The sequence below is a fragment of the Drosophila mojavensis genome, unplaced genomic scaffold (assembly GCF_018153725.1).
Source record: "Drosophila mojavensis isolate 15081-1352.22 unplaced genomic scaffold, ASM1815372v1 contig_16, whole genome shotgun sequence".
NCBI lineage: Eukaryota > Metazoa > Arthropoda > Insecta > Diptera > Drosophilidae > Drosophila > Drosophila mojavensis.
In genome coordinates this window covers 9,924,309-9,950,508 of record NW_025318693.1, presented here as the reverse complement: position 1 = coordinate 9,950,508, position 26,200 = coordinate 9,924,309, and the positions used below count along the sequence as shown (strand labels likewise).

Genomic DNA, 26,200 nt, shown 5'->3' with positions numbered 1-26,200 from the left:
ATAATAATTTGATCACTGATTATTTTGATCGTATAGCCTTCAAATTGTTTTCATATTTATATGCCAAAATGTCTTAAATTTACTGTCTATGACGGTATATGAATTTTATTAAAATTTAAATTTTATTTTTTTTTTTTTTTGTCTTTTTTAATTAAATAATTAATCCTACTTAATCAAGCCAAAATATAATTTTATTGCAACAAAAAATACTGATTTTAATTGCATAAACATCGAATTTATTGCTACAAAATCTTTGTTATTATTATTATAATTAATAATTAAGTATAAATATTATTAAAAGAAACTCTTTCGCCTTCCATTAACAATTTTATTTACATATTATAAAACAATTCAATTACCACAATTTGCTGTTAACTAGTTGATAAATAGTTTTAATAAAAGACAGTGTGATTGACGAAATAGCAACATCATCCAAGCCCGAATGAAGAGCAGCTAAATGAAGTATTTAAGCCACAGTGGCAGCAGCAGCAGCAGCAGCAGCAGCAACTGTGTAAGTATTTTGTAACTGAGTGAGTGTTGGCCTTTGACGAGCTCTGTCTTTAATATCCCAATGGTTGGCTAGCAGCAATAGCAGCAGCAGCAGCGGCAGCAGCCATCAGGCAAAACAAGCTAAAAGATGCGCTGCTCTCATTCCCGGCCGGAGTTGCCTTTGCTGCTGGCACACAGCGGGGCCAACACATGGCAGTTGCCTTTGTCAGACCCCATAGAGATTTTGCAATGGCAGCCCTTGGCATATTAACGAACTAACACATCGCATGACAGCGCAGACACAGATGCAGACACAGATACAGCTACATTTGTCGATGCAGACAGAGATACTTACATATACAGCTGCAGATATGGCTTAATGGACGCGTCGTAGCCTGCCTCAGTGCTATGATTAATAAAACCTCAAACAAGCATCTGCATAGACAGCTATCTCTCTCGCACTCGTTCTCTCTCTATCACTCTCGGTGTGTGCTTGGAGCTCATCTGCCACTGTGCGGATATGCACGCGAGTGCCATTCAATTTGCCGACTCGCCCCATAATTTATTGTTGTTCCCCTTTGGTGGGCGTGGCGCATGTCTCACTTGTTAGCAGGACGCACGAAATGCCTTGGCATGAGCATGAGCATGATGTCCTATTGAAATATTTGCAAATTACAAAAAGTGCCCATATGCCCGCTGCAACTTTGACGATCCTGCTGCAGCATAAAGGACATCAGGTATTTAAAATGCACTGTAGATGGCGCTGTGCCAAGCAACGAGCAGCTACTGTATTGTTTAGCCAGCACAGTGTTGTAGCTGCTGTAGCTGCTCTAGCTGTCCGCTGCACATAATTTATTACACTCGGTAGTTATTTTAAGGCGTTACAGGAAGTGCACACACACACACTTGCACACTCACACACTTGCACACTCTCACACATGACAACCAATTTTTCTCCATTGTGCAATCTGTGGCATTCATTAAATAAAATAACTCTGCCCTGTCGTAATTGTCAAAGACAGTTTTGAAGCATTTGTGAAATATTGCCCGTAAATTGTTTCGTTGGCCATTGTCCCGGCCCGGCCCGGACTCGACTCGCATGCAGATTTTCTATTACAAATTATTGTCTGCTGTATCCTTATTGACAGTGCTGCAATTTCATGCATATCAAATGCGCACAATGCCTGCGTGATGTATGATCCCAGCCATGATTAATGATGGACCAAATCGATGGCTGGGATGGGGGGACTGAGACAAAAGTGCCGGAGCTGCTTACGTGGCGAGGTCAAAAATCGTAACAAACTCAATTAATATAAGCGCCAGGCAAACAATCAACAAACAATTCACCCGCCAGCTCCCACTCCTGTGGCATGTCCTTGTGCCGTGTTTGCATGCGGCGACAATGACGAGGCGAACGAACGTCGCGACGTCCATTGTGGTCCGTCATTTCACTAATTAAGCAAATATTTACTAGGTGCTTCGCTGTCCCCTGTCGGCTGTCCCCTGTCGGCTGTCCACTGTCGGCTGTCGGCTGCCCGCTGCTGGCGCAAGTTATCTGAAAATTTGCACACTAGACGCCGCAGCACTAAGTCGCATCTAAGTCCCTTTCTTTCGCAGCGCTGCCATAATAAAGACTAAGAATAATTCCATGCCAACACACTCATAAATAATGAACTAGCTAAAATGCTGGACGGCAATACTGTCGCTGCTGCTGCTGCTGCCGCTGCCGCAGCCATTGCCATCGCCGTTCTCCTTGCCAGCGTTACGCATACATTTAAGGACTTCAGGTACAGGCGAAAGCACAGCCAGCCAAGTATTTATCATTTACAATAACAAATTTAGGGCAAGGCTTAACCAAGTCGAAAGTCGAATGCTCTATTCATATCACTATTCATCATTTATAATTTATATTTTGCTTTTACAGGAATATGTTATTTTTTATTTTATTTTTTTTTTATTTTTTTTTTTATTTAGTCTGTTCCAGTCGAACTTCAAATTAAAATCTATAAATATTTAAATTCGATTTGCAGTTCTTAATTTGTATATATTTTTCAGCTTTATCAATAATTTTAATGCGATAAAAATTACTGTTATAATAAAACCCTTCCATGTCTTTTAATTGATTTATAAATTTTTTAATAGTAAACAAAATGAAATTAATGTTTCAACTGGTTTTCAGGAAAACTTTTTTTTTTATAAGGATATAAGAAAGATAAAAATTTTTTATTTAGTTTTATGAAAAATTCTGTTATTAAATTATATCAAATAGTTTCCATTACTGTATAAATTTTATACATGTTTAAAAACAATTTAGAACATTTTATTTATGTTTTTAATGAAAATAGAATATAATATAATATTATAAGTATACGTCAGTAAGAATTATAATTATTAGAAAAATATTTTTTTTTTTTTTTGTTTTATAATTAATTCTTAGTTTCTATAATTAATTCTTAAGCACTTCGTGTACGCAAAACCTTTATCAAAATTCAATAAAAACTCAAAAGGTTTATAAAGTATTTCTTAAGGGAAAATTATAGAGCCAGGCTCAAAATGAATCATAAATGAAAACTCCTCCATAACAATTGAGGTATTCGTAGTCGATCGCTATTCGGTTTCTTAGGGTATTCATAATTTGTGAAGCATTTTTATGGTCGACAAATTTATCAGTGCCACAAAATGAGTTTCCCGCGGTGTGATGTAGCTGCCGCTGCCGCTGTCGCTGCTGCTGGCCACGCCCCCCTCTGCTAGCTGTCGACGATTTGTCATATTTTAAATAGAAGAGCAACAACGATAACAGCAACAGCAACAAAGAGAGTGGGAGAGAGCAACAAAAGACAAGGCAATAATGCGTCGCAGCATAAATTTTATTTATTTTATAAGCGCTGCGAGCACTTGACGTGGCCTTTGCAAAGAGGTATTCAGATTGTGAGCAGCGACCAGGTCGCTCTGTGACGCCACAGAGTCACCGTTTGATGGCGGGGGCAACATTGTTGTCAGTCGGGAGTAGCCAGGCTGAAGGAAGGGATGGACCGGGTGGAGCGGGTGGACGGGCTGGACAGGCGACACTCTTTCCGGCTGGCACTCAAATAGGTTTTTAGTAGACCTTCGTGACAGCGCCCGTTATGAATGGAGCGAGCGGCTCTGACTGTGTGTGTGATATCAGTGTCCTGGCTGCCACTTCATGTCAGGCTTTGAGCGTAATTTTTCTCAAAAAACTCAGAGAAATATGAAAACTTGCAGCAGCAGCAGCAGCAGCGACAGCGGGCACTAAACGAGATTTTCGCGTGGCAAGGACGCGCTTGTAAAAGTTGAAAGATTTGCATAAGTAATTTGACAAAATGTAGTTGACAGTAAAGGACGCTCAAGTGCTACCGAATCGCACACACACACACCCGCACACAGCCACACACATGAAAATAAAAGTGCGAAAATAATATGCGAACAAAGAAAGTCGCACACACATAAAGCAAATGCATGAAGCTAGAAAAATGTTTGATGATGGCGCAATTTCTCTTACTTAGGCCCAAAACACACGCAGACAATGAGCACGACGCATGTGTGTGTGTGTGTGTGTGTGTGAGTACTATTACTACTTCAACTACATCGCACATAATGCTAAATGGCAAAAATGCATTCATCATCTTAAAAACCAGAACATTTTTATAACAACTGCAGGATGAGTTACCTTGATGTTTGTTCGCAAGAAATATTTTAAGATCTCAATTCTATTAAAGAGTCTGCGGATCAAGGCATAATAGAGCTTTAACTTTAGAGAGAAGAGAAACAGAGTATTTTATAGGAAGCAAAGCCTTTCTTTTCAATATTCAAAGACATCATATGAAAAACAATGAAAGAACTAAATCAAGAGCATCTTTTGAGAGGCGAATATTTAATGAAATATAATATACTTATAACAATACATTAAAAGATTATTTAAAATATAGTTTCATCTAATTTTATTTATTTAAAATAGCTTATCTTAAAAAAAGCATTAAAATCAAAAGATATGTAAGAAAAGAATATTTAATAAAAAAAAAAAAAAAATAAAAATAAAAATAAAAAAAATTTTAATAAATTAATAAATTAAAAAATTATTTAAAATATTTAATTATTTAATTTTGGCTTTTAAAAAAATTTTGGTATCAAGCAAAATATTTATTTAAATATACATACATATACATCAAAAGAAGTTTTTTGAGAGAAAAATATTTAACAATATATAAAATGTAAATAAAAATAATAAATTAAAATATAATTTAGAATATTATTTTATTTGATATAATTAAAAGATTATTAAGAATATTTTTTTATTTGATATTATTTGCCTATTTAAAATAATATTTGCTAATAAAAAATAGATTTAAATAAACTGAGATATTATTTAAAAAAAAAAAAAAATAATCAAAAGATTATTTAAAAATTATTATTTTCTGTTTATTATAATATTTGTTAACAAAAACAATAGCTTTTAATCTTTTAAACAGAAGCCTCAACTAAATCTGACTGCTTCTGTAAATATTTTAATAAAATATATAAAAAGCCACAACTTTTGGCAGCAAACAGGAAAATTTTATGTTGTTGCAGATGGACCCTAAACAAGCTATTTCCAAAAAGCTCTTCAATTGCAAAACCTCTGGGAGCTATAAAGAGCCAAATGGAGAGAGAGAGAAAAACACTACTTTAACAGTTAATTAGGCTAAAAGCTTTATTGTAAATGTAAATAGGGAAAACAAAAAAATAATTTTAGTTATTCGCCTAGCCCTAGGCAGCGGGCAGTAAGAATAATTAATTTCTCGAAACTCTTTCGAGTGGCTTTTGAGTCCATTGACAAACATTGCAATTTATTTTTGATGTTATTTTTAGCACAGTTTATAGGAAAATTGAAGCAGTGTCTGTTTTTGATTTTTTTTTTTTTTTATAGTGACAAAACCTGAACGGCGCACAATGTGAGCAATCAAATTATCTGGCACAAAATAATGCCAGAGAACACAACTCATAAAGCGAACATCAATTTGCCAAAGCGGGCCACGATATGAGCGTATAAATTTTATGCACTTCGACACCACAAAACGGTAATGATAATGCCGTGTCGTGCCATAAAAACCAAATCCTCCATAACAGCACAAAGCCCCATCCCCACCCCCGTGCGACTGTGACAAGGTGGTAAAAAGGTGCGCAGCAAATGTAGCTAAACAAAAATTGCGAGAAAGGCTCAAAAGCTTCTGCTTGAGAATGTCGCTATGCATTTTGGCAATTGCCAGCCAAATGGTTCAACTAAGCTTTTTTTTTTCGAAATACCCTGCAGCGGGCAGGGTGATGATGATGAGTTGTAGTAAGGGATATTAGCGAAACTGAAATGCAATGAATGAGAAATAGAATTTTGAATTGAAATTTGCTTATATTATTTATGGTATTTAAAGTTTATATATGTGTGAGATACATAAATGCAAAATGAGATTTGTGTACTATTTATTCTCAAATATCAAATTGAAATGAGTATGTTGATTTTTATATATTTTTAATTGCATTTCAAAGGAACTTGATTTGACTAACTATTATTAATAAATAATTATTTATGAATTATAAATATTACATTTTCTTACTAATTATTGATTGATGACGATTTTTTTTATATATAAATTAACCAATTTGCATGTCATGTGAATTTTCTTTCTAAAAAATAATATTTTACGTACTATTAAAATTACTTACTATTGTCATTCACGAAAATTAAAATTAGTCATTTATTATTTTGTTTCATTGTATATTATGTCTCATAAAATATAGCATTACATGACTTTCATATGATTTTTCTTTTAAAAATACATTATTTTTTAAATTGATTTGTTTTTTATTATTATTATTATTATTTATTTATTTATTTTTGTTTTTATTTTTATTTTTTATTTTTTAAATATTTATTGCATTAATAGATAGTATTTTAAGTAATTTTTTCAAATATAATTTAATAGATCAGATGGACATCTCATAGCTAGCTCGACTTTTAACTATTAAGGGAAGAAAAAGAAAGAGATTTTAAAAGATTGAGAGATAGTGCTTAATGGAAACGTGAAATATTATAAGATATTAATTTATACACATATATGTACATATATGTATATATCCTTATCACTTATATGAACAAGAAGATCAATAACAATTCATTTCCTTTCGCTCTAAGTTCCAATTGCAGGGTATCTTCTAGTCCATCACCATCTCCATAAAGCTCTCTTTATACAATAGTTTGCCAGCTGTTGTTGCTGTTGTTATTGTAGCTTTGGCTGGCCTTAGTTTCATAAGGACGCCGCTTATGGTGCTGACTGTGGCGACAACAACGCCAACAACAGCAATAACAACAACAACAATAAGTAGATAGTACATATTATTGAGTGTAGTTGTCGCTGCAACGGCTGACTGGCTGCGTGGCTGTCGCTTGCTTGGCTCAGTTGTTGGCAGCGTTCGGCACACGCGACACGTGCGAGGTGCGTGCAAAGTTGAATTGTCAGCGGCAAAAGTTGAAACATTTTTGGCAACAATAAAATAACAAAATACCAAAAACATTAAAAGAAAAAGTGAAAGAAGTAGAAATAAAAAAGTAACCAGCTGCCAAATACAGCGACACACGCCTCAACTCGACTCAAAGGTAAAATGTGTGCCAAGCAGTAGAAGTAATCGACATGTCTGTTAATTATTGTGAAAGTTTTCTGACACACACGCGGATACAAATTGTCAGCCCTTGTGCTGCTCCAGCTTCTGCTCCTTCTCCTCCTGCTGTGTTGGCGTTTCTATGCCATACGACAGCTGCTGCTGTTGGTGTTGGTGTTGGTGGTGCTGCTGACAGGAGGCGCCCTATCGAAAGTGTCTGAGCTGCAGCAAACGTTGTCGCATGCTGTGTGTGTGTGCGTGTGTGTATATCTATCTCTTTATCTGTGTAACTGTATCTCCAGTTCCATCTTCCTTCCCCATCTCCATCTCCGTTTCCATCTATAACTGTAACTGCGCTGCGTGTGCGTGTGCGTGTGTGTGTGTGTGTGTGTGTGTGTCACACATAAAGTTATTCGCCCGTATGGGGAATGTGTTTCATGTCATAAAGACACGCACAAATCATGCTTAAACTCGGCCAGGCGAGGCTACGCTTGCCTCGCGCCTCCTCTTCTGCTGCTGCTTCTGCTGCTGCTTCTTCTTGCTCCTCGTCATCTTCTACTTGTTCTGGTGTCCTGTGCGTCCTGGTGCTCGTTGCTTTTTGCTTAACTCGCAATTTATGGTTAATCGATGTTGTCTTTGAACGTGACCTATTTGCTTTATTTCGTCGCGCAGTATCCTTTGTCGCCATGTCCATGTCCATGTCACCATTATATCCGCTGCTCACTCACTGTCGCTCTCTCTCTTTCTTTCCCTCACCATGTCAGCCCCACACTCCAATCGCACTCAGCGTCCTGCTGACGTGTTAAATTGTCTTTTTGTTTACCCTCAATAAAGCAATAATTTATTTTTCATGCTCTCGGCTCTGCGTTTGCTTGCTTCAGACTTTTTGCTGGAGCCCAATGCAAATATACGCTTATACATATACACATATACGTATACGTATTTATCTGTCGTACATCTGAGAGATTTGCCAAAATCGATATATGCGAATAACCTTGACTTTCAGGCTGAAGCTTTGCCTCACAGAGTCTCTGACTCAGATGCTGCAGCTGCAGTTTGTTGCCAGCCACATTTGTTGGCGCCAAGCAGCAAAAGCTTTACAGTTTTGCAGCCACTGTCACTGCCCCTGCCCCTGCCCGTACTCCTACCTGGCGTGACCGGCTTCTGGCATGACGCATCAGCGTGAACTAAAGTGCCACCTGGGTGTTTTAATTAGTGTCATTGTGCTCTGCTTATCGCAGCAGCTGCACTCGTGACAGCGCTTGACCATCTAACTGGGTCATCGAACCCGTTGCGGACGACACTTTGCCAGGAGCAGGACACGGCCAATGAATGAGCTCATTAGCTTATCGATTTCATAGCTGACATCAATAATTCGTTTACCTATTGCCTAGCGTACATCAACATTTCATTGATAGGTTTACAATCGCTTGAGAAATGCTTACAATGCATATTTACATATTTAACATGCATGTTAAGTTCATTGTAAGGAAGCAGTCGTAATCATTGTACTCTCTTCTAATATTGTTAATATTTATTAGCTTATTGATTTAATATTCTTGCAGAAGCAGATTTGGCATAGCTTGAGGTCTAATTTGGGTAAACTGATAATGAAGTTGTATAACAAATTTAACATGCATGCTAAGCTGACAAGCACTATATATCAACGTATTATAGGCATGCAGGTGTTGTAGGAGAAATGTTGCTTGCGTCGGAAGTGAACGACTAGGAAATACCTTGACCATTGCTCACACGCAGTAGAAAACTAGACCAAGTAGTAGTCACACTCTAGCATAGGAGATCAAAGGGAGATATCGATATGTGATGTAGGAGACAATTGGATGATAAAGTGGATACAGAAGCAGTGAACGACTAGGAAATACCTTGACCATTGACTTATCTATCTCTAACAGTTCTGTGGTAGAAAATAAGGCGAAGTTTCTGTGACTCTAGCATAGGAGATAAAAAGGTTAGATCGAGATCCGATGTAAGAGACAATGGAACGATATAGAAGAATACTTCGTCTTTTGTGTTTTTTCCATACATTATTACGTACATTAAAAATTGAAAATTTGTAATATAATAAAGTACAAAATTTATGGGAAGTGGTTTAGATATTAATAATTTGAAATTGTTGGTTTCTTCTTATGAAATTTATTTAAAAATAAAAAGATGATCTATAGTATATTGCAGCAAAATCAGAAAACTTTTTTGGAAGGAAGAGTAAAACGAAAAATGTAAATATAAAGGCTTAAGAGTGCATTAACTGGGTTGGGATGCAGATTGAGAAACAAGTATAAATTATGTAAGTGTGTGTGAGTTGGGTAATGGAAGTACACGGTCTGGCACATATTCAAATGGATTCTTATAAATTTGAATTCAAGGAACAGATAAAAGAGAAACAGTTACACTGACTAGACTAGGCTCAGTCATTGGAGCTGATCAAAAGTAAATATATTCAAGTTTCTCTCTGACTAAGAGTTAAAAGGGTAATAAACTTCCAATTTTCAATTGATTCAGGGACCTTTCCCTGTAAGGGTAATTCCTATAAACAGTCAGAGTTGCGTGTCTACATTTGTTATTTGATTGCCGCCCAATCAATAACAAAAGGCAAGCAAAGCTCAGTCCTGTCACAGAAATTACAGTCAGTGAGTTGTTATTTCTTACTCCCACCCGCACCTCCTGCTAAATTCAGTTCAAATATTTTAGAAAACTCCCATATAATTTTGTTGATTCATTTGTGCCACAAACTAAATATGAAAATATTTTTCCATATTTTCTTCAACAATTTATTAAAGAGTTTCCAGCTAATTGCCACAGTGGGTGCAGCAAGGGCTCTAGTTGTGGCACGAGCGCGTGTCGATGTGTCGCAATTGTCGTTGTGATGTCATGCATGAAATATTGAGGTGAACAGGCACACACACACACGCGCACACATACACATACACACGTGAGCAGTGACTGCAACACTAATCAACCCGTTAAGGTTCAAGCAGTTCCGGTTCAATGCGCAAAGTGGCAATCCTATTGATAGGTGTGTGTCTATAGCAAATTGTATAAAGCTGAAAGCAGAGTGTTGAGTGGCACCCGGCGTTGCGCGTGCCGAGTTTACGATACATTCATATTGGCTCTGGCTGTGTAAGCTATGCGCAGTTCAGTCCAAAAGCGAATCTCTTACGGAGTCAAGCAGTCAGTTACTTAAACAGTTTATCAGTTATCGCAGAATCAACCAGTCAAGCTGTCATAGAGCTGTTTAGTTAAGTAGAACAATGAATCATTTTGATATTAAAGCGATGACCTTAAGCAGCAGCCACTGTGTCGTATAAATGTGCCTTAATATATTCACAATTAAGATGATGGCATACCCTATAATGCCTTTTAAGTCCGAACTGAATAAGTCAACTGTGCGCAATGAAGCGTTAAGTGAATCGACATTAAAACACACACACACACACACACCTACTGAGAGAGAGATTCATGTTTGGGCATCTTTGCTGTTGCTTACAAGCCCCCACAACTCTTGCCCTAATTAAGCCAAATTCTTAACCATAATAGCTGCCGGCTACGGTTGTCATAATAGAAATAATTATGCGAGGTAAATTACCCAAAGTATTAACTCAAGCTCGGATGTCCGCGGGCCAAATATCGACTTCATTTACGCAAAAACATAAATGAAATAAAAACAACAATTGAAAACATTTTAATTATGTTGAGAGCAAATGAAAAACGATTCCTGTTTGCAGACGCCCCAAATAAAATAAATATATAAATATTATTATTAAAATGCTTTCGAGGCAAGCCATGAAATTTCAATTCGACTTTCTGAAGGTCCAAGGGATAAAGTCGGCATGGAGTTTAAACTCAAGCGTAGAGCTATTGAGAATATTTCGCTTAGTACCCTTTCATAGAAAATCAAAATAATTTTATCTTTCTAAATTCAAGAATATATCGAATCTTGTTATATTTTATATAAATTCGAATATCAGCCAATTGATCTAAAAGTAATCATGGTGAAGGTAAAACCATACAAGCATTGAGTAGTGAACGAGTTTACTTCAAATTTTTGCTTTCGGCAGATGCAACGCGAGGACCAATTCTCCAAGGAGGCGGCTTTAAAGAACCAGGCCAAGCGCGAGCTGGCCAATGGACTCGAGAAGGCTTCGCTAGATAAATTGCGTCTGCAGTGCTTCAGCCGTGGCGCCACAGGCATCTTGGGACTTGCCAGGTGAGTGGAGCACCCCAAATTTTTGCATGTGTGCATAGCCAGGAGAGCAAAAAACAAAGAGCATAGAGCAAAGGGCCAGAGCTTGGGGTCAGGTGGCCCAAGACAACTTTCTTTACTTTAGTTTTTCGTTTCGGCATATTTATTAACAAATGTGGGGTAGCTTACGGATGATGATGAAATTGTTGAGTGCCCAGCATGTGAAACATGTAGAATAGGCAGCTGCCCAAAGGGGAAGCATGTTTTTTATGCCCCATGCATGCCAAAGATGATGAAGCTGCTGCTGCTGATGATGATGAGCATTGAGCTGGTAATGTGTTGTTAGTGGGCCGTGCTCGAGGTTAGTGGGGGAGCGAGCCGAGTTAGGCACTAGCAAATATGTCGAGTGCATGTTGAACTAACATTTCGAAAGCTTCTCCAAGTGTGTGCCAAGCGGCAAAAACTATGGATGAAGCAGCCGCAGCCGCAGCCGCAGTCTCTGCCGCTGCCGCTGCTTCTGCCGCAGCATCTGGTGCTGCCGTCACTGATGTTGGAGGCTGTACGATAGGAAAAATCGCTGACTGAATGCAAACAAACATAATTGGATTTCTCTGCTTTCAGTACCATTCAACACTCTTGCGCACGCCCCCACACCCCCACCCCCACACCGACCCACATGAGCCACCCAAACGCACTCACGCCCATAACCTGGCCGGGCAAACAGAAGAGTTTGCTTCTCGGCTCTCAGTTTTTATTTCAATTTCCGACTGGCAGCAGGTCCGTTAACAATTTTCCGTATTGAACATATAGACATTTTTAACAAAATCGCAACTTCAATACACACACATGTGTGAGTGAGCCTCGCTGTGTCTGTGTGTGTGTGTATTAGCTGAATCATTCTATGTCTGCCTATTGACCAGCATGTGCATGTGTGTGTGTGAATGCATGTGTGATTTTTTATTTGTATTTATGCAGCTTGTTTGTCAGCCGGAAAATTCAATGCATTCAATGCATTTTCTAAAAAATTCCACACATTCTATTCAGCATTCTTGCCCCTTCCTTCTGCTTGTCACTGTTTTCATTTCACGGCTAAAATTTATTTAAAATAACTTTTTTGTTTAGGGTCAGAATTGGTTTAATAACTGATGAAAAACGTAATAGCTTTGCTGGTTAGATGGGGAAACCTTTTATATATGGGCATGTCATGAATTGTATATTCATTCCCTCATGGCTTCCTCCATTTCAGAGCTTTTCGTGTAATGGATGACGATGGCAGCAAGACCCTCAGTCTGGAGGAATTCAAGAAGGGCGTCAACGATATGGGCTTCGAATTCGATGAATCGGATATTGCGGAATTGTTTAAAAGGCAAGTTTACCTAATATTCAAGTACTCTTCTGACTGCTCACTCACTCAGTAAATCCTTCCGCAGCTTTGATACCGATGAAAATGGCTCTATTAACATGACCGAATTTCTCATGAAACTGCGCGTAAGTTTTTCATGTTTCTCAATAATATGCATGGCTCTAGCGCATTTCTTTCTCATAGCCCCCCATGGGCACATGTCGCCTCAATATCATCGATAAATGCTTCAACAAGCTGGACACCAATTCCGATGGCCAAATCACTATTGAGGATCTGAAGCACGCCTACTCTGTGCACGATCACCCCAAGTACTTGAGCGGCGAGCTGAGTGAAGATGAAATCATGACTGCGTTCTTAAAGAACTTCGAGGCTGGTGCACCCAATCCGGATGGCATCGTTACCAAGGCAGAGTTCATCAACTATTATGCCTCGATCAGCGCCTCGATCGACAATGATGCTTACTTTGATTTGGTGTTGCGACGTGCCTATAAACTTTAATATTTTTTCATTTTTATAATATTGCTATACATATGGAAAAGCGATCGAAGTTCCTACGGTTCCAATCGTAGGCTAATTAACGCTAACTATATTCCATACTAAACAAAATATTCCAAAAAAATTCCAAAAAAATTTCTGTTGATTAGTAAACAAGCTCTACGCTCTTAAAATGCTATTATCTAACGTCTTCTTTATTTCACTAGTAAAATTAAAAATCAGTTAAATTTTCAATCAAAACCTCGTTTGATTGCTTAATGGATTTTCATATATTTTTAGCTGAATCTGAATCAAGCGGAAAGTGTCAGTTAATGTATTGATCATTATCCTGTATATCTAACATATGTGTACATACATATATGCATATTTTCTTTCAACCATAAGTTGTTTTTTTTTTTTTTTTTTTTTTTTTTTTTTTGCTAAGTAGCTAATAAGCTGGCTCTCCGCTGGGTTCCGCCATTCGCTTTTGTAGAGTATCTATATTTAGAAGAGAGCGCCTATTGACAATCATAGCGAACCTGTGCGAAGCGCTTACATGACCTTCTCGCTCTCACTAAACAACTACATTGAGCAGCAACTATTTTAATTGCCTTCTCGCTCTCACACAGCAATGTGTTCGTTCAAAAACAGCTGTTCGTATCTCCGTCTCACTCCAACTAAGCTTCACGTGAGGGTATGCTCAGCTGGAGCTATCTTTGTCTCGCTCCTTCGCTCGGAGTCAGTATTAACGACTAGGAACCACAAATCAGAAGCGCGCAACTTTAACGCATTCGGATAATATATATGTATATATATTTTTTTGCAACAACACTACAAGCTGCTAGAATCTCACTAATACTACTGCAAGAGTTGGTGATGATGAAAAAAAATCTAATAAAATTGTTAAACTATAAACAAACTTTCCATGGATTTTAATGTACATGTATGTATGTAAGCATAGATAGATAGATATACTCTACTATAGCCTCAACGCTCACATGGCTTTTCTTATATTGTCTACACGCTAGCTCATTATCTATCATATACACATATTCTCTAGACAGTTGACATAAGCTTGACATATCTGAGCCGACTTTAATCCCCTTGTTTTTCGACTTAAAACAAATACAATAGCTGCTCGAATTGGCTAAGAGTGCGTGTTTGCATCCCAGTTGCGCAGTTGATTCCCTAGTTTCACGTACTTTTGTCCAATATAATGTGCCATAATAATTTATTAAATTAAAACCGCGTGCTAATTAGCATAAAACTAATTAGATTACTTGTACATGTGCAGCCACAAAGCACAAGAGGGATAGCGAAAGAGAGAGAGAGGGAGAGTGATAGAAAGTAAAAGAGAGAGAATGTTGGGTATGAATAGGAACATGTATATAGAGTTAAATATTTGTGGCGTATGCGCAATCGTTGCCTTGTGTAAAGCTCATGTTTGCCAAAAAGTCAAACGGCCCACACACACAGACACACGAAAACACACACACACACAGCACCAATACCACACACGTGGAAACAAATAAGCCTGATTAGCTGATGTTTTGTATACCCATGAAACCGTTTAGCATTGAGTATGATGGGGCTATAGAGACAGGCTTTGCCTATGTGATTTTCATATATAAGGAGAACAGTTGGAGGCGTGCAATCATACAGGGCATCTGATAGTCGGATACAGCTAGGACAAATCAAGTATATATTTTTTAAGAACGGGTGCTTATGCCCACAGCATATGATGATATCATCGACACCTTTGCCCTTCGGCAGACGGCGGCTGCGGCCCGTCTTTAGACACCGCTAATTAGAAGCTTATTAGAAGAGCAGCGGCAATTGGCAAAAGTCTAATTACATTCATTTCGCACCAATGATAACAACAATGCGGCTTGCCCAGCATTTAATGCGCAGAACAAAGCCAAACTCGATGTATGTGTGTGTGTGTGTGTGGAATACGCTTGTTAGCTAGACAAACATCGAGGCCAACAGCAAATGCTATGAGTGTAACGGCGGGCATAGATATGGCCGGGAGTCGAGCCATATCCGGATGACGCTCGCTCGCACTTGGGGCCATTGATTATGCAGCAAAGTTTTAGTATGCCAAGTAGACAATGTTAAAAGTTTGCTCAAGTAATTAAATCACTTCGATCTTGGCTAATTACAAGCGGCGAACATACAGCTAACAACATGTTGGCTAAAGGCTCACCCAGCGAACGTAAGTGTGTGTGTGTGTGTGTGTGTGTGTGTGTGTGTGGCGAGTGGCTCGTTAGATATAGCCTGGCAGCGGCAACATCCTCATCAGAACAACAAGAGGGCAACAACAAGAACGTTGACAAGTTACCTGCCAAATTAATGCAAACATGAAACGTGCGGCAACCGGGAATATTAATTAACTAACAAACACACACACACACACACACACACACATACACACATGCACATATATATAACATATAGCTAGCATGGTGAGTGCAACTCGTTCCTGTCCCTGGCCTCTGCAGTGTTGGCACTTGGCTTTGTCAGCACTTTGTCAGAGCGAAGCAGAGAAGGAGAGAGAATGAAAGAGAGAGACAGAGATAGAGGGAGATAGAGTTAGTATAACATACGAGATATTTTCCAAAAGAAATGTCCGCTAGTCGACAGTCAAACACCTTGACTTTAAGACGTACAACGTGGCGTATGAGCAATTTGTTGCGCTTATAGCGACCAACGCTGCTGTTGTTGTTGTTGTTGTTGTAATTGCTGCTGTCAAGTGGCATATGATTAATGAACGTTTCATTAGCGCAACTCACATTACAAATTTGTCCGAGTGTACGTGTGCGTATCGGTGTGCGTGCGCGTGTGTGTGTGTGTGTGTGTGTGTGTGTGTGTGTGTGTGTCTGTGTCACTGCAACTCAACTTGGGGCATGTTCTATTTGCATTTCAGCAGGTTGCCGAACGTGATCACAATATTATCTCTTCATCAGCACAAAGAACACACAGACAGAGCAAGAGGGAAAGCGAGCGAGAGAGATACAGAGAGAGAGAGAGAGAGAAAGGAGCTGAAGCTGCTGCTCTGTCCCTATTGGCCTAGCCTATCCCAACCTGGGACAGCCAGCTCTCTGCTTCTCGGCAAAAGTTGGCTGGCATGGATTCCATTTAGCCAAAGGGGGCGTATGCTGGGTTGCGGGCTGCGGGGTGCGGTGCGCCTTGGCAACGAGTTACAATGATTTTCGTGCTAATTAAAACGGTTTTTGCATACAGTTTACCGCATTAGTATTTCGTTTAGCAGTTGTACAAACACCTTGGCGTTGTCTGGGCACGGGCAGCAATAGCATCCCATGTGGAATGTTTGCTTACGGCAGCCAGCAGCCACACACACACACACACACAGACATAGATGCTCAGCATAAATTACGCATACGCAGCATTGCCGAGCGTCGAGTGAAACACAAAAAGCCTTAGCCTGAAAAGTATATTTTTCAACTGACGCAGCTGCGCCTAATGAACTCCCATTGCGGGCTACCACTGGCCCCGCTGTCACCCATGCTCAGCCTCAGCCTCATCCATCTCCCACTGCTACTCCTACTCCATCTGCATCTCCTACTACATACATCTCCATCCATATAAGCATATCCATATCAGCATCATAGCCACACACAGAGCTCTATCTGTTTTTTGCGGCCAGCTGCTGTGAGCCGTGCGCAAGTTGTCAGTGAGTCGACTTAATTAGCTGTTTGATATTTTGACAGCTGAGCGTAGTAAAATTGAGCTCGTTAGTGGCTGCGCCATTATAGACTAGCTAGCATTTATCAACTGAACGTGTGGCTGGCCCTGTGACTGATTATTGCTCAATTAACAAACTTCTGGTTAACGCCTGCCAGTTTCATTCACATTAGCTGAATCAGCGCCAACCAATTTTATATCAATTTTTAATTAGAGACTTCATTTGCATTTTTTATGATAAGTAAACTATCTGCAGCCGTAAACAATTTGACTTATTTAACAAGGCAGACTTGTCAACCCCCCCCTGAAACATTCCTTAGCTCTTTGCACACTTACGAACTATGAATGAATACAATTAAGTGTAATTAAAATAAATAAATAAAATATTTGCTGAATACTCATTATTGAGGTGCTCCATGCGTCTATTGTTGCCTTCTCGCCCAGAGAACGAGGAGCGCACACTTGATGCAAACTTTTCCCCCAGCACGACAATGCGAAGGTTTTTAAAATAATAAAAAATAAAATAAAATAACCAACAAGAATTCAGAGGGAGGAATTCTGTTTGTAGCTGAAGATACCCTGTGATAAAGAGTGAAGAGTAGGGGAAAGATAATGAAATGCGAGAGAGCATTGTATGGGAAATATGAATGGAAAGTTGATATAGATACCCTGTATCTAAGGTAAGTTGCGCTAATATAAGAAAAAGAATGAAAACTGGAAGGAAAATTGATGGAAAATAATGCATTGATACCCTGTAAATATAAAGAAAATATGAATTTTTAATAAGAAATCCGGCGGGAAAATAATGAATGTATACCCAGTAAATATACTAATGTGCAGAAGAAAGCTCAAAAAGAGAATGTAGGTTTTACCCTGTAAATAAGTCACACTATTTTCTGCTATTTTAAAAGAGAGCCAAAAAATTAAATGGCATAGTAAATTGGAAACTTGTCAATATATACCCTGCAAAAAATTAAAAATGGAAATTTTACAGTAAAAATGGGTAAAAGATACTTTATAAATTAGTTCAGTCTACAAGCAATCAAAATACAAATAATATATAGTTATAATAAATAAATACCCTGTATATAACAAAAACCGAAATGTTTACAGTAAAAGTTTGTAGTATATAAGTTAAGTATAAGTTAGGTCTAAAAATGAAAAGTTGATGGAAAAATTTGCTTGTAGATACCCTGTCCATAATTTAAATGTCAAGAAAGAGAATGAAAATTTAAAGGAACCTGAAAATTTGTAAGGAAACTATGAATGAAAACAATTTATAAAATCTGTAAATGCGCAAATTTATATATGACGTGAAATATGTAATAGATATACAAATTCATATATCTGGCACATACATAAATATCTGAAAGAGAATGGACCTCAGAACAATGCCCATAATACCCAAACTATATTCTCAAGTAAAACAGCAGATTTTCATTATTATTACAATTATGACTTTTACCAAAATCATTAATGGAGTGCATATACCCCTGTTCTAATATAAAACAGGGCATAAAGTCGCACAAGTATTTTGATAGTTTTCGAAGAAAATATTTTTATTGGTTATATATAGTTACAGCGCCTGCTGTAGAAGAAGCCAAGGCATAGCTACAATTGAACAACAAACGATTGACTTACACACACACCCAAGCATACACACAGTGAATGAGTTTGAGGAAAATGGCAACTGAAATGCTGGACACGTGTAAAAGTTCAGTTTTTAAACACTCGAACACGAAATGTTTGTTTCGATTTGAAAACGTTTTACGCTTTTGTTTTATGAATCACAGCAGAAGTCCTTACATGTGTAGCAAGGATGTGCGACAGACGTACAGACAGACAGAGAGACAGACTAAAATCCCCAAAGCGCTGCACAAACTTTTAGTTTCGCTTCGGCCACGTTTACTGTCAATAAAACTTTGCTTGAGCTGGGGCAAAATGAAAACAGCATAGATTACTTTGAACAAAAAGCCAGCGAAGGCGTACAATCTGAGTACAGGAGAGCTGTAAAAAAAAGACAACACCCACACACTCACACACACACATACATATGACTATATATAAAATATGCAAATGCAATGAAATTACAAGTTACGTATACGCCGCATGTTGCAGCGTCTCGAAGGACCCGCCTCTGCTGCTGCTGCTGCTGCTGCTTCTGCTGCTGCTGCTGCTGCTGCTGCTACTGCTGCAGCACAAAAGGATTATGCAAAATTATGCAAAAACGGTGGAAGGCAAAATCCACGCACATTAAATTCAAGTGCTTTCTATAAAGTCAAATCGTGACTCTGCTGCTAATGATGAGCATAACCCAAAAGCATCGAATATTGCCACCCCATTACGCTAGGTAGTACGTAAGCGATGTAAAGCGGAGAAGCCGCAGCCGCAGCCGCAGCCGCATTTAAGTGTTTTTTATTCATTGACAAATTGACTTGCAAATCATTTTTGGCATTTGCCATGTTCTGCAGATTATCTACTAAAATTTATAGCAAATTGTACTTAATAAATTCTGCGGCTATCAAACGAACGAATTTTTGGGGGCATTTGCTGATTTGTCAACAGTTTAACGATGAAGAGAAAGAGAGAGAGAGAGAGAGAGAGAGTGTGTTTGAGTGTGTGTGTGAGCGGATGCCACACTAAAAGCGCACTCAGCTCAAAGACAACTAACGGAAATAGTACAACAACAACAACGACGACGAGGCAAAGATGCTTCTAAAAAGTGCAACAAAGCCCGTGCCGAACGTGCCCAGAGCCAACAAAATGGCGGCCCAGACGAATCATAAGCAGCAATGGCCGACAATGACCCAAGTGCGCGGCATCGTGCGGTGGGGGGGAGGGTTTCGGAGGGGTAGGGCAAACGAAAAACCGCAGCCAGACGACGTTCGACTCTGGGTCAGGGCGAGGCGGGACGGTGGATCATATCATTTATACTGAATGGATTTGGATTTGGATTTTGGATTTGCGCACAAGATAATGTGCTCAGTCGATGCTGATGGAGATGGGGGTGTGGGGATGGGGCCAAGGCACAGCAGGAGGAGGCCAGCGTGCGAGCAGCTAAGCAGCTCCAATGCAACGGAAATAGTTTTGTGTGAGATTTATTACCACTCTAGAGAGTCATAAAACGGAAATTGTACACAAAATCCTTTCGGATGCTCGTTTAAGTTGCACCATGCCTCAGCCTCAGCCTCAGCCCTAGCCTTCGACTCAGCCTCAGCCACAGTCTCCGCCTCAGCCTCAGCCTCAGCCAGCAGCACCGAGCTCCGTCTATTGCTATCTCGCTCTTGGCAACGTTCGTATGTTTAGATTTTTATGGCTTGTGTCATTTCTGTTTACTCAGTGCTGCTCCAACTCCAACTACTCCTGCTGCTTCTACTGCTACTCCTGCTTCTCCTGCTGCTTCTCCTGCTACTCCTGCTGCTGTTTGCTTGTCCTTGTCCCAATGTTTATGTAAGTCATCGCTTCGTTTACGATGCCCAGCGCCAGTGCAGCTCCCTTCCCCACCCTTCCCCCACTCGGCCAGTGTGGCATATCCTATTTTGAAATTATATTTTTGTCCATTCTGTGTGCTGGAAATGTCCCTTGTTCGCCTGCTCGTTGCTCGACTGATTTTCTGCTAACTAAAAACTCTTTGCTTTGCAATTTCACTTTATTTATATTATTTGCCACATTGCGAAAATGCCTTTGACCGACCGACCGACCGACCACCCGACCACCCGACCGGGTCAGGCGAGGCGACATGCCGCAAATGCATTCCATTGTCCAACTGCCCTAAACTATGGCCGAGCTGCCCAGCCGAACCGAAACCCTAGCAGTGCATACTTCATCATTTAGAGCTGCATTGAGACAGGGCTTTTAGGTTTAAGCCTGGCACAAACCAGAATTTACAATTCCAAATACTTTCTACTAATTAAGCGAGTGCATGGAGCTCGATTGCAAGTTGATCTAGGCGCAATCTTTAATTAGATGACAGAATGTAAATTTGCTCATCAGTCACTCATTCACACATTCATTCAGTCACTCAGTCACTCAGTCACTCAGCCATTCATTCATTCATTCGGTATTGGCGCAAGTTTTATTAAAATTGTGCAAGCCAGGCAAAAGTTGAAACCAAAAAGCCAAAATGATATTTTCATTCATTTCAATTCCAAATCAGTTTTGCCCCAAACTAACTACAAGAGAGTTCCTTCTCCTTCTCCTTCTCCATCTCCAGCTCCAGCTCCGGCTGCAGCTCTAATAATTTGGCTGAAAACCAAAATCCCTGCCGCCCGTTTCCGCCCCTCTGCGACCGCTGTCTGGGCAGTCATTGCCTTGGCTGATGACAACCCGGAGATATCGGCTCTGGGACGCTCGGCCAGCCCAACTTGCACAGGGAAAACGATTTTCTATGGCCATTACCATAGATCTAACGGTTTACCGAAGTGGAATTCGCTTTAAGCAGGACGACTCATAGCTCCAGCTAGTCGCGTTTGCCTTTGTCATCTTACGTAAACAGCATGAACTACCTTGACTATGGCGTATATTCGGCTGCTGAATGAGCTACACGACTCCTTCCTCTCCTGCCCCTCCTGCCCTACCCCACTCTGCTTTAATGCTAACATGCCTTCGCCTGGTCATTTCCATTTCTGATGCTGACAAATTTTTGGCAAGAGATTTTCTGCTTATTTGCCACAAAAGAAAACCAAGCGCGACAACAGAGATGCACAGATCACGAAATCATCAACAGAATCACAGTTACCAATTATGTCAAATGTATTGATGGAAGTTGTATAAATTATTTAAATATTTATTTAATTTTAAATTAATTAAAAATTTTAGCATGAATTATTTGATGTATAATGATAATATAAAACAAATGTATTACATAATAACATACATTTTTCCTTTCTTTTTATCTTTATAATAATATTAATTAAATAGATTCATAATCAGTATTGTTTTTATACGATTTTTAGCTTGTTTATAATTTACCTACACAACATATAAATATTTTATTTTTTATGTGTTTATAGTAACAAAAATTAAGTATATTCATAATCAATATAGTTTTGAGTACGCCAATTTATTTGCTGCTAATAATTAATATTTCTTTAAAATAATATTATCGGCACTTACATATTAAATTTATTAATTTGATATTTATTTGATATTTATTTTATTAAAGATCAATACTAATAAATATATATAAATAGATTTACAGTCTGAGCCCATTAAACAAATTAGGGATTTTTTTTTTTATATTTACAATTAAGAGGCTTGTTTTATATTTTCTCTTTATATACTCAATTGAATTAAAAATATAAGATTATATATAAGATTATATATATAAAATCTTATATATATATATAATCTTATATATATATATATATAATCTTATATATAATCTTATATTTTTAATTCAATTGAGTATATAAAGAGAAAATATAAAAATAAAATATAAAAATAAAAATAAAATATATATATATATATTTTTTTTTTTTTTTTATATATATATTTCTTAATGTATCTTTATCTTTACTTATATAATATTTTTACAAAATTATTTATTTAATACTTCATAAATATTTAAAATCATATTTAATTTATCATTATTTATTTATTTCATACCATTATTTATATCACATTTTTATCCATGCTTATTTGCACTTCGGAGCTGCTGTTTTTCTGCTCGCAATCTCAGATCAATGTTAATCCTTAGTTTGTCTAGGTCTTTCTTTTAATAGACTTGGCCAGGAGTTACCTTAACTGCGGGCTTTGCTCAGCTCTGGCTGCGGCTGCTGGCTGCGATGCTGGCTGGCTTTGCAGGCAGCCCGGCAGGATAATCATTTTTTCATAAAGTCATTATTGTTGTGGTTGCAATCGCTAGCCTCTGTCTCTGTCTCTGGCCATGAGTCGAGCAGCAGCAGCAGCAGCAGCACAGCAGGAGCAGCAGGAGTAGCAGGGGCAGCAGGGGCATCATCTACGAATTGTTCTCAAGTGTTTGTCATCCTGACTGTGACTGTGGCCAACTAAAATAATATTGCTGATGACCGAGACAGCCACAAGCAGTAAGCAGCGACGGCAAGAAAACTAGAAAACAAGAAAACAATTTTCATTTCAGACATTTGCTTTTCAAGTAAACACTTTTTGAAATGTGGAAATGGCTGAGCGCTGACAGCGTCAGAGCAAATGATGAAGCATTCGAGACGTTGCCCCCCCTCTCACCCTCTCTCTCTCCCACTCGCTCGTTGGCTGTGATTTCTAAAGGACTTTGTCCTTCAAGTGCGACTGCAATTAACTGCGCTAAGCCATCAGGCCGACTTAAAGGCTTTGCCATTTGAGTTAATTGATCGAGAGCTCAAAGCCTAAAGCCTAAAGCTATATAACCATATCACATTTCAGCCAATTGCACAGACGCGCGACATTTTTCAGTGGGGGCGGGCGAGGCCTGAGCTCCACAGTTCCGTCAGCTCTCCAGCTCTTTAGCTAAATATTCATTTTGACTCATTTGCCTCAGTCGAATTCTAATAGGGTCAATTGCAATAATATCATTAACAAAATTAAACACGACCAACGACAGCCCTCGACGCAGGCAGCGGCTGCTTTAGTCACGCCGCCTCCTGCCCAGCCAAGTCAAGCGTATTATGCCTAATTGGGCGCTGCCAGCACCAACCAACCAACCAACCAACCAGTCAGCCAGTCAGCCAAGTGGCGGCCCCATCTAGGACACCCAGCTGTAGCTGTAGCTGTCGCCATTGCCATTGCCAACCTTCTCGGCCATCGTCTCGGCCTCAGCTTCTGCCTCAGCCTCAGCCTCGTTCGCGTTGCACGTTTTGTCTACGCGAGTAATTAACTTTAATTGCGGCCATTAAAATAAATTGGCAGATACCTTTAAATATTGTTATTGTTGCATACTTTGAGGCGCGGCGGACGTGGCGCCAACTTAAGAGCCAGCCACGCCCCACAGACACAGCCAAAGCGAAGCACCTGCATTTTCCTATATTACCGGACAGCCACTCACTGAGCTTTGTGAACAAAAAAAAAAAAGTAATTAAATATGAGATGGTGCTAAAATATGAAAAGGCTTCTGTTAAGCAGTTATTCTGCTGTGACTTTTATTATGCTTTTAGTTGATAGAAAACTTTCAAGTTGATAATTATTAATTATAAAATATTAAAATATAAGTACTAAATATATAAGTACTATATGACAATTGTTGGTTTCTTCTTCCATTTTAATAATTTTTTTAAACTCTTGTTATACTGTACAGTCAAGTCTCGATAGTTTGTATCCCACTAAATCAAAAATCGAGATAAATAAAAAAAAATAATAATAATAAATAAATAATATATAATATTATTATATATAATATTAATAATAATAATAATAATAATAATAATAATAATAATAATAATAATAATAATAAGTCTATCCCCTTGAAGAAAATTCTCGATAATTTATGATTCTCGATAATTTGATATCTGTGTAAATAATTTGATATCTTCTAAACAAATAAATGTATAATAATAATAATATTTTTCATAATATATACAACATATTATTAATTTGAAGAGGCAGATTTATTCATTTTTCAATCCAAAACTAGTTTCATTTCTCTTATTTCATATCAGGAGCACCTTGTCTATTCTCTTATCTGATGTCTGTTACTTTTTACGCTTCATTTGAGCAAATATTTATATCTTTGGTTGTTTTATATACAATATATTAACTGCTATATGGGGACTCTCGTCTGTCTGTCTGTCATATGCCTATGCAGCGCCAGTCGCCGGGCCGGCGGCAAATTGGAAGCGCAAAAACTTCTTTAATTTTTGCTCAAGCGCCGCAGACGAGCGAAGCGCAACAACTAAAAATGTTTGGCTTACGGCAATAAATGTCAAACAAAGTTTTACCATAGTTTCAGCTGATGTTGCTGCTGTTGCTTCTTCTTCTTTTTTTCAATTAGAAAATTTCTGAAATAAAACGTAGAAGAAGAATGATACGAGCTGTTCGAAACGGAGCATGGTGAAGCGACAGACGCGCGCTAAATCAACTGGAAATATAAATGGGAAATGGGAAATGGAAAAGCCGCTGAGGTAGAAACTGACAGTGTGACAAGCGAGTGATGCGCAGCTGACTGGGCTGCAAGGCTGCAAGGACGACGACTGCAGGGATTCAGGGACAGCTGCGAGTGGCTGCAGCGCCTGACTTTCGGGTATTTCAATAATAAAAGCTTCACTCACGACAGCGGCTTGTTTGCGTCGCCCGATTGATAACAGCAATCAGAGCAGCGCTGGGCACGCGCACATTGATCGAGGCTCCTGCTGCTCCTGCTGCCCCTGCTGCTGCTTCAGTCGTTACTCTTGCACGTTGGCAAACTTCCGTTTCCGGTTTTAGTTTTCGTGTCCGGCAGATGGCAAAAGTGTAGGCCGCAGGCATTCACTTGATATTTACTTTGTTGCGCTGTTTACTTAAATACATATTCTCTGCTATATACATGTACACATGTATAAATGTGTATGTGTGTATGTGTGTGTGTGTGTATTGTACCCCAAAGTTGCTCACTTCCGCTTGCGTCTATCAAACTTGTGGCTCATCTCCGCCGCTTGACCAGCAGCAGCAAATCGCCTCCTGCTCGCCAAATCGCCTCCTGCTCGCCAAATGTTTTTGTTGATGAAAAAACTTTGACTGCCTTCAACACTTCTCAACTTTTGTGTTAGTTTGTCTGGTAGCCTCGCATCCGCATCCGCATTCGCATTCGCATCCCCATCAGGCATCTACATATCTGACGCAGGCAGATATTGGGTGTTAATTGTTTTCGTTGCCACATATCGAATAGGGCCCATTAATGGCACAGCATTCATACGCGACTTCAATATACTATCAAGATGAACTTCCGTTTTGCCGGCCAGCCGAACAGCCAGTCAGCCAGCTGGCCAGATTGGTCTAAGCCAACATGGCTTTTGGGGCGACGCGCAAATGGTCTTAATCACTTCGAGCTCCAGCCAGACAGAGAGCAAGCCATCTAAGCTGGAGCCACTGAATGTTTTGCTTGTGTATGCGTGTGTGTGTGTTTGTGTGTGTGTGTGTGTGTGTGGACTTTAGATGCTGCTAGAGGAATTGAGAGAGACACTAATTGCTTTTCTTTCGAAGCAACTCTTTTTCTTTTCTAATTACTTTATGCATGTCTATTAAATGTGCGTGTGTGTGTGTGTGTGTGTGTGTGTGTGTGTGAGTGTGCGCTCTAGTCAGACTACTGGCGACTGGCGACACACATTTGGCTAAGTAGGAAAATGATAGTTTGAATGCTCTTCAGACAGCGTGCTCAACAAAAGGCAACAGCA

The 26,200-nt window shown here is 39.0% G+C and overlaps 1 protein-coding gene across 2 annotated transcripts; it reads left to right on the top strand.

Moving 5' to 3' along the window:
• Positions 1 to 6,952: 6,952 nt before the first annotated feature.
• Positions 6,953 to 13,374, top strand: LOC6572838 (calcyphosin-like protein). Of its 2 annotated transcripts, none has more exons than XM_015166620.3 (5): positions 6,953 to 7,135; positions 11,214 to 11,362; positions 12,585 to 12,704; positions 12,769 to 12,826; positions 12,885 to 13,374. In XM_015166620.3, the coding sequence occupies exons 2-5, from the start codon at positions 11,214 to 11,216 to the stop codon at positions 13,197 to 13,199; spliced, it is 642 nt and encodes a 213-aa protein (XP_015022106.1). In that variant the 5' UTR covers positions 6,953 to 7,135; the 3' UTR covers positions 13,200 to 13,374. The 2 variants fall into 2 exon arrangements, with proteins under 2 accessions (XP_015022106.1, XP_001998944.1); XM_001998908.4 differs by lacking the exon at positions 6,953 to 7,135 and adding an exon at positions 10,990 to 11,153.
• The last annotated feature ends 12,826 nt before the right edge of the window (positions 13,375 to 26,200 follow it).

What these genes read in the sequence shown, in the direction of transcription:
- LOC6572838 (XM_001998908.4), top strand. An exon ending in GGCATCTTGGGACTTGCCAG is followed by an intron (nt 11,363 to 12,584) that starts GTGAGTGGAGCA and finishes CCTCCATTTCAG; the next exon opens with AGCTTTTCGTGTAATGGATG. An exon ending in ATTGCGGAATTGTTTAAAAG is followed by an intron (nt 12,705 to 12,768) that starts GCAAGTTTACCT and finishes ATCCTTCCGCAG; the next exon opens with CTTTGATACCGATGAAAATG.